Genomic DNA, 13,380 nt, shown 5'->3' with positions numbered 1-13,380 from the left:
TGCGTCTTAATCTATTCGACCAATCATGATGAGCAGGAGGTGTATGTTCGATTTGATTGGCAGCAACGATCGTTTAGCGTCCATCTCTTAGCAACGAGCTCTTCAGGGTTGGCTTGAAGTAGTGCAGTGCGCATGCGTGTTTAGGAACATGGACTCTGCGTGAATACTCAACGCATCTCTACGGAAAAGGTTTGTACATTCGCCACAAACAAGACGTTATATATTGTAGCATTTGTGTTTTATGTCTTTGAAATAGTTTTGCGTTTTGCATGCATACAGTTTGGTTGAAGCTACGTGGCTAATGAGACATTTCTCGCTGTATTGTTTTACGTTTATTTGCTTGGTTCTGTACTTTCAGTAGTACGTTTTAGTGTATTTGTTTGATATAACACGACTCCTTTGCTTTTAAACTGATACAAGAAGGTATCAATCAGTCTGTGTTTATGTCCCCGGTTCAATGGCATAATTAAGCTTAACTGACAGCATTTGTGGCATAATGTTGATTACCACTAACTTACAATGGAAGTGAATGGGGCCAGGCCATAAACACTGAAATACACACAGTTTCAAATGTATTGGTACAAGATGTAAACAATATGCATGTTAACATGATTTTATTGTGATAAAAATCAGTTCTGCATGATTTTAGTATGATAAAATCGCTTACAGGGTTTACCGACATTGCGTCATCATGGCAACGAAGTTGTAATATTGGATATAGCTTTACACTGATGAGATTATTATATACTAAAATCATGTTAACATGTATAATGTTCATGTCTTGTGGCTTTACTTTTGAAACGGTGTGTATTTTAGCGTTTATGGACTGGCCCCATTCACTTCCATTGTAAGCGTATTTCTGTAACTGCAATTTATTACAATATTTTTTTTTTTAATAAATGTGGGACTATTTTTTTGTGTTAACATTATGCCACAAATGCTGTCAATCAAGGACGTAGATTTGGCTTGAACATTGGGGGTTGCCTCGTGAAGCATTTACATGCATTGTATAAATAAAGGGGGGGGGGGTTTACTTGCTTGTTTTGATTATTAGGGGTGGGGGATCTATGCCCCTGCTGTCAATTGAGCTTAACCTGAATTGAACCCGGAATATTCCTTTTACCAGAATCACATAAGGGCATCCCACTTTGCTGTTATTTTTCACATGGAGTTTTTTTTTTTTTTTTTTTTTTTTTTTTTTTTTTTTTTTTGCTGACATTCATTTGAGTTGAGTTGTTTTGAATCCAGTGAACAACTGTAATTGCTTTTACAATTAATTAACTATTTATAACTTTGTATAATACCCCTACTTAACAAATGTGGATGTTTATCCCATCTTATTAACTCTATAAATATATATGTAATTACATATAGGTAATTTAAAATATCATGATGTCATTTAGAAGATGCTTTTATTCAAAGCGTTAATTATAGTATACTTTTTACAGTCGCAGTCCCTCTGGTACAAATGATCAAATCTAAATTATCATTACAAATTTGTTTTTATATTGATAAAGCAAATAGTAGGCTAGTGTAATGATGCAATGGATTTTAGGTGGGTTTAATCATTTGCTGTGTTTTATCAAGCTCTAAATTATTCATTTGCATTCTCTTTTATTCATTTAGCAGGTGGTTTTATCCAAAGTGACTTACAAATGAGACCTAATACAAGTAGAAGCAATTAATCCAATGGAGAAAACAGTAGAGGTAGACCGATTAATCGGTGCCGATAGTTGCTTTTTGGAACTATTGGTTATCTGAAAAAATCTATGCCGATAGTTGCGATAGTTTTTTCATCATTCCAAATAAGAGTCCCCTGTGTGTTTTGGGGTTGTTTATAGTTAAAAAGTCCCTCGTTATGCACCAAATCTTTTTTTCTAGTTATTATTGGGACTTTGGTTGAATAAACTGCACCTGGAATTTTAATCATTTTGGACTCTTTCTCTTTGCCCGCCATAGTAAAGAAACACATTTTGTTTTGACATTTTATAAATTGATTTTAAAAACTATCGGCCAACTAATCTGTTATCGGCCTTTCCCAAAACCTTTCCCAACAAATCCACTATCGGTCGACCTCTAGAAAACAGTACACTTTGCATAAAATCATTAGCTAAATGACAACTTTATTCATAGCCGTATTTATACGGTGCCTCATTATTCCTGTTTCACAGATGTCCGAAGCTGGAGTGGCCAACGTCGGTCATCGTCGGCACATTGGTCTCCAGCAGTTAGAAGCCATAGCAGCCACTGCTCATGCCTTTCTAGGCCCCAACAAATGCCTGAAGTTCATCCAGGATGAAGACAGCGGGGATGTGGTGCTGGTCAGCTCCTGTTCACGTTTGCTTAAGCAAATGGAGCTGGACAGCTCTGTTGGACAGCTACTTCACGAGACTGTACAGGCCCAGTGGAAGACCTTCCGCTCTGGAACAGGAACACTGGTGTTTTTGGCTGGAATCTGGAGTAGAGTAGCACTGGAGTGTCTACACAGAGGAATAACTGTGTCGCATATCAAAACAGCCATGACCAGAGGACTGGAAGTGTGTTTGGAGGCATGCAGGCGGTCGGCTGTATGTTTAGAAGAAGTTTCCTACAAGCAAAAAAAGGTGGATGAACCCAGTTCACCTCCAAATTCTGAGGAGTCAGTAGGGGCTCAGGACACAACCACGGACAAAGACCTCAAGGTGCTGTGTATAGAACGAAAGCTCCATCAAAATCTCAGAATAACACTCAAACACAGTAGACACTTCAGTTTACATGATCGTCAACCTGAAAACCCAAATTCACACACTCGTGTCTCAAAAAACTTTGACTTGGCTTGTGTAGCGCAAGCCGTTAGCCACGGATGTAAGACCTCCATGGATTTAGTCTTGAACGCTTGCAAGTTGCAGTCTACAAACAGCACGGAAGGTGGTCAAAACAGGGCTATAGAAATCCAAAAACTGGTAACATGCCCAGTTCCAGGCCTTTTAATGGAGCGCTCGTGCGTTCAACATGGGTATGTTGTGTTGCTCTCGACCGACTGGTACGTTGTGATCCAGCATCTTCAGGATCAGATGTTAAATATCGCCCTGGTCAAAGGCGATTTGAGCGAGAAATATCGCCATGTGGGCTACAATAGGCCTGCGAATGTCATACACACCACAGATCATGTTAACATGACAGATTTAAGTTTGGAAGAGCGTTGGATTGAGAATATGTTAAAAACCCTTCGTAAACTAAGCATACATATTCTGCTTGTGAATGGTGTGGCCTCCATAAAACTCAAAGACCTATGTGTCAGCTACAACATCTTGGTTATTGAAGGTGTGAGAACCGCTGTTCTGAAGGACTTTTCCGCAACCACAGGGGCCGTCCCCATTTCTTACGCAACACAGCTCTGCGAACGATGCGTGGGCCGAGGAGTAAAAGTCAGTCGATGGAGAGAAATCAGCAGCCACCATGGGAAAAATGAATCAGTCGCCATCAGCATTGCGACTGCAAGCACATCTCTGGTCACTGTGGTCATAACCAGCTCTGTAAGTTCAAAACTGCAAACTTTGGAGGATCAGTTTTGGAGCTGCGCACATCGGCTGCACCAGGCAGTCACAGACCGGAAGTTGCTGCCGGGAGGCGGGGCTACTGAACTTCTATGCATCCATCAGCTTCATAAATCCAGACAGACAGGAATGGAGGTCCCATACGAGAATATTGTGCTGCAGTTGATGGCCGAAGCCTGGATGGACTACATCTCCACATTGATGCTCAACAGCGGGATGGTGTCTTCTAAAGCAGAGGCTTGGACGGCTATTGCAGATCAGCTGAGACTCTGTAAGGAACGTGAACCCATTTGTGCTGAAATATTATGGGCCCCTCTGAAACCACAGACTACCATGGACTGTATAGCAGTGATGGAGGTGGAGACGGATGTGGTCGGTGTGTATGATAACATGACAGTGAAATTTGAAGCATGGAGGAGAGCTCTAGATCTGGTGTTTCTAGTTCTTCAGTCTGACACTGAGATCATAACAGGCGTCAACGAAGGAGAAAATGTTTACAATGATCTCATGTATCTTTGAGATCTAGTGGACAATACTGGGTAAATGTATGTAATTTAAGGCATAATTAAAAACTTGGTTCACCCTAAAATGTTTAGCTAACTTTTTCCCCCGAGAATTCGAATGTTATATAAATACATTTATGCAATTGGATGCATGTTCTTTATAACACTACTTGTTTTGACAATGAAATCTTTTAAATTAAAATTTACATTGGATAAAATGTCTGTAGACTTTTTCCAAAAAATATAAATTTGTACTTTCTATTTATTCTGTGTGTCGTTTGCACCAATGAGAGTAAATAAATGAAAAGACATGCAGAATCATAAAGCAAATCTAAAAATGTAGGCTAATTGTCAGAGTCTCTAGGTGCGTCCACACTATTCCATGTTATTTTGGGTGAAGAACTGAAGAAAATTCTGCAGATTTATTTAAAGTTATATGCATTCCTCAACCCTTGCATTTTTGTGTATTAAATATAAATATTTTGATGAATTTCACAATGCTTTCAGCTATAAATATAGTAGTACTCTCAAATATTACATTGTAATATTTGTAAATATCTTTCACAGTATTCCGTAGATTTTCCCTAAAATAAAAAAGCCAACTCCGTCTCTGTCATCAGCTGCCCATTCTTTCAATAAAATAGATATCCAGGCGGCAAATGTTACTATATAATGAACGTTAAAGCTGAAGTATGTAATTTCTGTGACACTAGTGCCACCGAACTCAAAGTCTTTCTAGCAAGTCAGTCCACTGGCTGCCATCTTAGAAATGCTCTCGGGAGGCTACTTCCAGTCATGAAAGTGCAGCTCCTATCTATTTGAATGGGGAAAGACCAAAATCTCAAAAATGGTTGGTCAAGATTACAATCAAAGAACGTATTTCAAATCAGCAATAAAATATGACAATACTGGAATCATATATTGTGATTCTATACCTCATATTACGCTAAAACACGCAATTTTCCCGTCTGGTATAGCTAAAGCGCATGCGCGTTAGTAAGTTGATTGACAGGCGATGTCTGTATCTAAAAGGTGATTGGCTTCCTTTCTACATCCGTTGAGCGTTCCAATTTCTCCCATTCATTTGAATAGAAGTGGCCCGTTCTCTCTTGCTAAACAATCTCTGGCCGAACCGAATTGCAAAAATAAACAATGTTTTCAAAACAACTTTCTGAATACGTCATTCGTTTGCTTTTGTTCAAACAGTCAGATGGTCCCGCCCCAACTGGGTAACGTTGTTATGGTGGGTCTGTCTAAAGCGGTTTCTCAAAACAAACACAGGAAGATTTATAGTGCTACAGAGACACAATGTTGAGAAAATTAACCTATTAATGGCTCGTATATAGTTGTCTCTGCATATTAAAGCTGGGACAGACGAAAGCATTTTAACAATGGAAAAATATATACTTCAGCTTTAAATAAGGGGCGCAGAGAATTATTCCTCCAGGTGGAATCATCCCTTCATCCCCGTTTAAATCTTAGAACGGTTTTTATCTTAATGAAGACATTTGAACACTACAATTATAAACTTTTAAATATATTACTTATGAGAAAGTATACCTGAGGTACAAATGGATATTCAGTGCAGCAATCTGTGTAAAATTATGTTTAAAAAAAAAAAATCCTTATATGTCCATCATAAACAACAGTGATTGGTCGTTGGCGTACGGCGTTGACAAAAGTAACACGTTTCACGTGACAACGCGGTCTAGACAATACACATACAATGCAATTTATACCTAAATAATTAGGTTGATGAAACTTTAGCTGAGTTGAAAACACACTGAAAAGAGTCAAAACGATACCGATCGTACCAGACCAAAATACTTTTTTCACAGACTGTGATGACGCGTTTCCGCCTTATTTATCAGCGTAAACCTCGCGATTTTTTTTTAATATTATACATTTTTTAAATATTGAGTGTAAATTTATAGCATTATGCTTTGTGTTGTATTACCGTGGGATTAGTTTTAAAAAACGAATTACCACAGCTGCTGTCTTAATCCACCACTTTTTATTTTTTAACACTTCTGAAAAGTCATTCAAACGTACTAGTGTTTTTTTTTTTGTTGTTTTTTTTTTTTTGTTTGTTTTTTTGTTTGTTTTTTTTGGTCTTGGAGCAAATGGGTAAGTAAAAATAATATTTGCTGTGGCCTCCCATGCACCCCCGCCTCTTTCTTAACCCCGTTACGTTGCAGTTTGCATTCTTCCGCCTTTATTTTTGCCACCACGTTAGAACATGAGTTTTTGTTTCAAGCTCTACATAGAATTGGCTTTGGTGACTCCTTTTGTAATATGGTTAAAATGCTGTATATGAATAGTAGTAGCTCCATTAAGTTAAGTAACGGTACCTCTCCCAGATTCTTTTTAAACCGTGGAGTTAGACAGGGATGTCCAGTCTCTCCCTATCTTTTTTAATTGCAACATCAAAGCAAGCCATCTAAAAGGCATCAGTATTGGCCAGGGACGGATTATGAATTGCAAAGGCCCCGGGGCCAATTATCTCCAAGGGCCCCTCTCCCCTCCCACCATTTTTTTTACATAGCAACTGACCCAAAATTTGTTGAGCGGTGGTGGTGGTGGTGGGGTTGTTTTCATTGTTGATGGGTTTTCTAGTGGGGGGATTGCCAAACTGGATCGTGCAACCTTAAAGCCCAGGGCCCCCCCGGGCAGTCAAGGGCCCCTGTGCACTGGCCCCATTGGCCCGGTCGGTAATCCATCCCTGGTACTGGCAACACAGAGATAATTATTAGTCAGTTAGCGGATGATATATACTGCTCTGTTCTTAGAAGACTCTCTGCAAACACCAGCAGCCCTATGTACTCTTCATCTCTTTTCTCAAGCCTCAGGCCTACATCTTAATCTTAATAAATGTGAATTACTTCCGATAAGAAACAGTAGGATTTCTTCAATTGGTGGTATTGCAGTTAAAAGGGTTTAGGTCTGTGTTACATATTTGGGTATACAAATAACCAAAGATAAAACTAGATGCACTGCTAATTTTAACCCAGTTGTTACAAAAACAATGAAATGGCTTAATTGCTGGCTGCAGAGAGACCTTTCTTTGAAAGGCAGAGGTTTGCTTGTTAAAGCAGAGGGTCTGTCTCGCCTAACTTATGCCGCTCAGTCATTGTACGTTGATAAGCCCACATGTAAAGTAATCGATGGAATCTTGATTAAATTTTTATGGAAAAACAAATCCCATTATTTGAAAAAGTCAGTGATACTAAGTTCTCACAAAAAGGGTGGCTTAAGCTTCATTGATTTTAGCTCACTAAATAACACAATTAAATTTACCTGGCTTAATCGATTCCTTAAAAATCCCAATTATTTGGAATCTTTTCCCTCAGCTTGTCTTCTTACAACTTGGTGGCGCAAAGTTTGTTCTAATATGTAATTATGATATTCAAAAACTCCCTGTCAAGCTATCTAACTTTCACCAACAAGTTCTTTTGGCAAGGACTCTCATTTACAAGCATAACTTTTCTCCTCATCAGTGTTACATATGGAACAATAGGAACATTTTATTTAAGAATACATCTTTGTTCTATAATCACTGTAAACTGAATGTTCAAATAAAGCATAAAATAAAAATCCAGCCTAAACACACAAACAAGCTCACATAAGCCACAATGCATAATTGAAAATTATATTACAAACATGACAGGCAGAAGAAAGTCAGAGAAAAGGTTGTATGGTAAAAGGAAAGAAAAAAAACAAAAAACCTTTACTCTGTATTTTTATGCTGCTAAGCTATTATAATTTATTTATAGCTAGAACACACTTAATAACAGCACAGAGATAGCAAAACGAAATAATTCAGTAAAAGTTAAAAAAAATGACAAATAAGAAGAATTCGAACTTTCCCCAAAACTTCTTTAATATTATTATTATTATTTTTTATCAACAATAATAAAAGTAGTTGCAGTACTGGTATTTAAAAAGGCTTTTATTTTGCAATTCTCGAGCTCTGGCGGCCATTTTGGCTCCACGGTGGCTGGTTTCACCCGCAGTGTTTTGGGCGGCTCGTGCAGACAAACATCAGCTGAGTTCCGCCAGTCTGATATGATTTAAACTCGCACGTTTACCGCAGCGAATGTATAAATAACGCCTCTGTAGAGAGTAAAAGTGCCCGCTGAGCCATGTGGATTACCCCGGAGGAGGTGTTACTGGCGAACGCGCTGTGGGTGAGCGAGCGGGCGAATCCGTATTTCATTCTGCAGAGGAGGAAGGGACACGGCAGAGGAGGCGGCATCACGGGTATGACTGCAATTTATATCTAAGCTTACGTGATTGCTGACATATGCATGGAAAATTACTGATGCATTTAAATATATGGGTTATTAAGAAATCTATGCATACGTCTTTTTTATTATGACACATGAAAAACGCTTCGGGTTGGTTGTGTTTATGATGCATCTCATTTGATGCTGACTGTGTATGCGTCATCTGTTTATTTATATCTGGCGTATATATTATATAATCATATATATACGTGCTGGTACATATATTAAATGAAGACGTGTAATAGGCTGTATGTTTTTGTATTTACCTACGTTGTAATGAGTATTTAATTAATAGCCTATATATATATATATATACATATATATGGTTCCATGTTGTCTTTTCTGAAAATGTTTGTGGTAAAATGTCCAAAACACTGCTCTCTGTGGTGTTTTTTTTTTCCTCTTAATTTTATAAGATGCGCTCAACATCTGAGAATGTTGTTCATATGCGTTCTCTTGAAGATTTAAAACAAACAAAGAAACAAACATGCACTTTTTAAGAGCCCATCACATGACAGGACCATGACTACATTCACCTCTGAACCCTTTATTACTGCTGTGACGTTATAAACTCAGTAACATCAGGATTCCTTCGGCATTACACCAGAAATAACAACCTCCGCGTTTTGACATAGAAGAGAGCGTAACGGTGAAGTCTTTCTAGCAAGTCGGTCCACTGTCGGCCATCTTTGGAATACTCTCGGGAGGCTATTTCCAGTTATGCCAGTGCAGCTCTTATCTACTTGAATGGGAAAAGACCGAAATCTCCAAAACGGTTGGTCAAGATTACGATCAAATAACATATTTCAAATCAGCAATAAAAATGGATAATATTGGAATCATAAATTGTGCCTCTTCATCTTTATATTATGCTAAAACACGCAGTTTTCCCGTCTGGTATAGCAATTGCGCATGCGCATTAGTGAGCTGTTTGACAGTCAGCTAACGTGTTATGACAGTAAATCACCGTTTGCGGATACTATACAAATAAATGGCGAGAGCCGTAAACTGACACCTTCCTGTCGCAAAATTGTCCGTGACTGTTATTTTAAAACAGCAATTTTATCGTAGTAATATCCACACATAGTTCAAGCCAAAAGGATTATTTAGAGTAAAACATGTTATAGATTAGCGAACAGGTAGTCAGTTCAGTAAGTGTGGAGTTATTTCCTCCCAAAAGTAGTTTATTCAGCACACAGACGCATCTCCTCCATAGACTTCCATTCAAAAAGAACTAGGGACCTCCCAATACCTTAAAAAGAAAGAGAAAAAAAAGAGTAGGAGTACCGATACTTCCTTTTTGGTACTCGCCAATACCGAGTCCAATACCTGTAGTATTTATTTTTTAATTTTTTAATTTATTTTTTTTTTTATTGTTTTTTTATTTATTTATTTGAAATTCCATTTCAGTTTAGTATCAAAATGTTGTTTAAATTAATAGTTTAATTAACTTGAATCAATTCATTTTCAATTTAAAGGTGCACTCTGTAATTTTTTTCCTCATTTAAAAAAAAGTTTAACTCAAAGACATGAGTTGTAATTTTGGAATATATGTATAAAATCATGAGCACACTCATTAAAATGAAGACTCCAGTCATATCAGTAACCTTATAAAAGCTGTTTTATTCTACATGGAGAGGGTCCGCGCATGGAGGTGGCCATGTTAGAATCACATGACCAGCCGAATACTACTCGCTTAATCTCGGTAACCATCCTGTTATTTGACACTTTCACTCATTAATTAAAGTAATCATGGCTGACTGTGAATACTAAATTTCTACAATGGTATCTGAAACTGAAAACAATCCAAGCCGCTAGGTGTCAGTGTAAGTCCAAGATGACACAAAGGCAGAAGTGCACCTTTAATATTGTATTATTTTATCATGTGAAGTGCTTTCATACAGAACCTCACAGCACAATCCAAAATGGAACATTGAAGTTATATTTTGTTAAATAACGTGCTGCATAAAAGAGTATCACAAATGTGAGATATTGCTTAAATATAATACAATTGCTATTGATTTATTATTATTAGTAGTAGTTGTATTACAGTGAATATTACATAACTATACAGTAGTGATTATTTCTGTAGGATTTTTTTTTCCTTTTAAAGTGAGCTTTTATTTTGACGGAGCTTTTATTTTGAAGTGTTTGTGTTATGGCGGTAGCTTCTCAATCCGGATTCTGGAAAAGCCGGTCGCTACGTGACTCAAAGTGATTATCAAACCGCAAAAGGCTACTATTTAATTAAATAAATATGTAGTCTGTATGTGTCTCGCGCTACAAATTGAATTAGCGCTCTGCTTGCTGTCATCTGCTACAGACAGAGCATGCGATGCTCATGATGGTGTTTTCCGTATATGAGTCAAGGAGCTCTAAAAGGTTTGAGCACTTTGTGTCTTTATGTCGGCACAACACCAGCTCTACATGTTCACAAACGCTCACATTTGAAGCGTACAGCACATGCAAACTATATATTTATCTCATTAAATCCCAACTTTTACGGTTAAATAATCTCACTAGGACATCACATGATTTTAATTTGTGCGCTGAATGTTTACGTTATGACTTTTGAATGTCAGATGGTATCGGTTTTTGTATCCGACCATTTTTACGAGCACAAGTAAAAGTACATGAGCTCAGTATTAGGGACGCACCATTCTGATACCTGGATCGGTATCGGCTCCGATACTGATGTTTTTAGATGGATCGGTCCGATGAGCCCGATCCAAATCCGATACTGTGTGTTAGTCATGTTCGTTACTGTGAAGTTCCAAAAATGACACAAAAGAACCATAAAAACACAAATAAAGTAGTTCATATGACTCGTGCATTTTATTCAAAGACACATGAAGACGTGTGATAGCTCTGTGAATCACAAAAGGCTGTGTTTAATAAGTAAATATATAAAATGCGCGTGCAGCACCAGCTGTTGACATACAAACACACACTCTCGCGGCTATTTTTAGCCTTCACGTGGTGTGCAATATTTGAGCGCTCCTCACGAACAACATCTCAGATGTAGATGCTCAATAGTTCGGTTCACTTGTAATATGCATTTAGAACGGCACTGGGGGTGCATTTTACCAGAATTTGAATAAGAAGCGAATTAAACTACTATGAAGTGGCCCACAAATAGACACATACAGGACTTCCTGAAGAGTTCTGAAATCAGAATGTCAAAATAAAAGCCTGAGGTTTTTAAAGTTAAAGGTGCACGACTGGAATTACTGTTAATTTTGCTGCTCCGTTATCCAGTATGCTAGTTAACAAAGTCTTTCTTAATTGGCTATACATTTATATTGAAATAATGTGTAGTTAGAGGTTTGTGTTTCTTCACATAGTAAAGAGTACTCCCAATTAGTTCCACACAATAAAGATATTCTAAACTGATTATGCAAAAAAACAACACTGGTATCGGATCGGGATTGATATCGGCAAATACTGAGATTTCAGATATCGGAATCGGATTGGAAGAGAGAAAGTGGTATCGGTGCCTCCTTAATCAGACCCGATTCCGATACCAGTATCGATATTGGAACATCCCTAAAAAGAACGGCCTCTGGTCTCCTCGCCAGTGTACCACCGGGTAGAGAGAGAGTAGAGAGGTTCTGACTGTTATTGTCTGGAAATTACATGGGCGATGTTGCATGTCCAGACTTCCAGTTCCTGTGTTTTGAGTTTAGATGTGGTTCAGTAAAGCTGTTATTTGTTGTGATGTGTGTTAATATCATGCTTGTGTATATTAAACACATTACTTATTGGAAAAAGCATTGTTTTTGTCACAGTTTGACAGCAGGAGTTGGTATTTATCTCACTGTCAGAATCACACATCAACTGATCATGTGCAAATTTGCAGGAGGAAGTTCAGGCGTGTCACAGAGAAATGGTATGACATGCCGTCTTAAAGTCATTCCTCTAAATCGCATATACGCACACACAGCGTCTCTTTCAGTGTTTAGCTGGATGATAAAGAGGTTTGGGTTGAATGTGTTTGAGTCAGCAGTGTGTTGTGATTACATCATGCATGCCATGATAACTGAAGGAAACAGCTCAGCTTAAATTGGTGTTATTGACCAAGATGTTTTTCCTCTTTTTTTTTTTTTTTTTTTTTTTTTTTAATATTTATTTTTTTTTTTTAAATACAGCATGAGAGCTATTTAATATAAACACAATGTTTAAGTCAAGCACACATCACTATTACAATTGCTCATACATGTAAACCCCTAACCCTGAGTGTGAAACTTTGGCGTGTAACTCGTCCTCCGGCGTTTGCAATACAGACATGAATGATGCCTTAAATCATGTGGCTTGTAGAGCGCGATAGTCAGGTTCCAGAAGTGAAAATCCCGCTCATTTTTTGCATTAATTAATAACTTTTGTTTTACTAGGTATTCACCGACGTATCAACTACGATATATGTTGGTCAATTATTGACCAAATTAAAATCATAATAAGCATGAAAATACAGATATGAAAAACGGCATAAACGGACATGACCGTTGTGAAAGTGGTACTTGCCTATAGACTACATTGAGGAAAACCATTCATAACACAGTGTGGAAACTCCGGTATTCGCTAAGCGTCTTGAGTATGTTTTAGATTTTTCCGTCTGTTGTGTGTCTCTCAGCGTGATAAGCCTTAATGCTGATGCTGTCAGTTTAACTGTATTTCCCAGCTTTATTATTGTAATAGTAATCCGAGCGATCATTGAGTGAGAGACAATGCCGATGACTTCAGAGAAACCGCTCGCTGACTGATATGCGCTGACTCAATTCATGTCAAACTGTACTGGCTCATAACACACAAAAATTTTCAATTTACGCCATCTTTAATGTCACGGAAAAACGAAAAGACACACATCTAGCTTTTTTACACATCTGCGCTGCTCTTACACCTTTTAGTTTAGAATGCCACGAAAACAAGCGGAGTGATAGAAAGAGTGAAGCATCTGAGTAGAGCCCGACTGATATGGGATTTTTGAGACCGATACCGATTTTAGAGAGGGACAATTCACCGATTACCGATATGGTGACCGATATAGCTAATTTTTGA

At 37.9% G+C, this 13,380-nt stretch overlaps 3 protein-coding genes across 11 annotated transcripts in view; 2 read left to right on the top strand and 1 right to left on the bottom strand.

The window, feature by feature from the left end:
- The window catches only part of LOC127413400 (Bardet-Biedl syndrome 12 protein-like), a 75,284-nt gene extending 71,042 nt beyond the window's left edge, over window positions 1-4,242 (top strand). For 3 of the 4 annotated variants that reach the window (XM_051650540.1, XM_051650541.1, XM_051650539.1), the window contains one exon: window positions 2,172-4,242. In XM_051650540.1, the coding sequence (XP_051506500.1) occupies window positions 2,172-4,055 (1,884 nt within the window). In that variant the 3' untranslated portion in view covers window positions 4,056-4,242. Of the gene's footprint in view, window positions 1-118; window positions 190-2,171 lie in introns of those variants that run through there. The other variant, XM_051650542.1, reaches the window with a different exon arrangement.
- LOC127413399 (MORC family CW-type zinc finger protein 3-like) overlaps window positions 1-13,380 on the bottom strand; it is a 212,894-nt gene that overhangs the window by 133,146 nt on the left and 66,368 nt on the right. The gene's annotated exons all lie outside the window — the stretch shown is intronic.
- The window catches only part of LOC127413397 (TBC1 domain family member 9B-like), a 43,638-nt gene continuing 38,289 nt past the window's right edge, over window positions 8,032-13,380 (top strand). For all 4 annotated transcript variants that reach the window (XR_007892579.1, XR_007892578.1, XM_051650535.1 and 1 more), the window contains exon 1: window positions 8,032-8,299. Coding sequence is in view for 2 of the 4 variants with exons in the window: in XM_051650535.1 (XP_051506495.1) it covers window positions 8,182-8,299 (118 nt within the window). In the remaining 2 variants the exon portion in view is untranslated. The remainder of the gene's footprint in view (window positions 8,300-13,380) is intronic.

Source organism: Myxocyprinus asiaticus, chromosome 22 (assembly GCF_019703515.2).
Source record: "Myxocyprinus asiaticus isolate MX2 ecotype Aquarium Trade chromosome 22, UBuf_Myxa_2, whole genome shotgun sequence".
Classification (NCBI taxonomy): domain Eukaryota; kingdom Metazoa; phylum Chordata; class Actinopteri; order Cypriniformes; family Catostomidae; genus Myxocyprinus; species Myxocyprinus asiaticus.
Note: the sequence above shows the minus strand (reverse complement) of the source record. Positions and strands in the feature narration are given on the sequence as shown.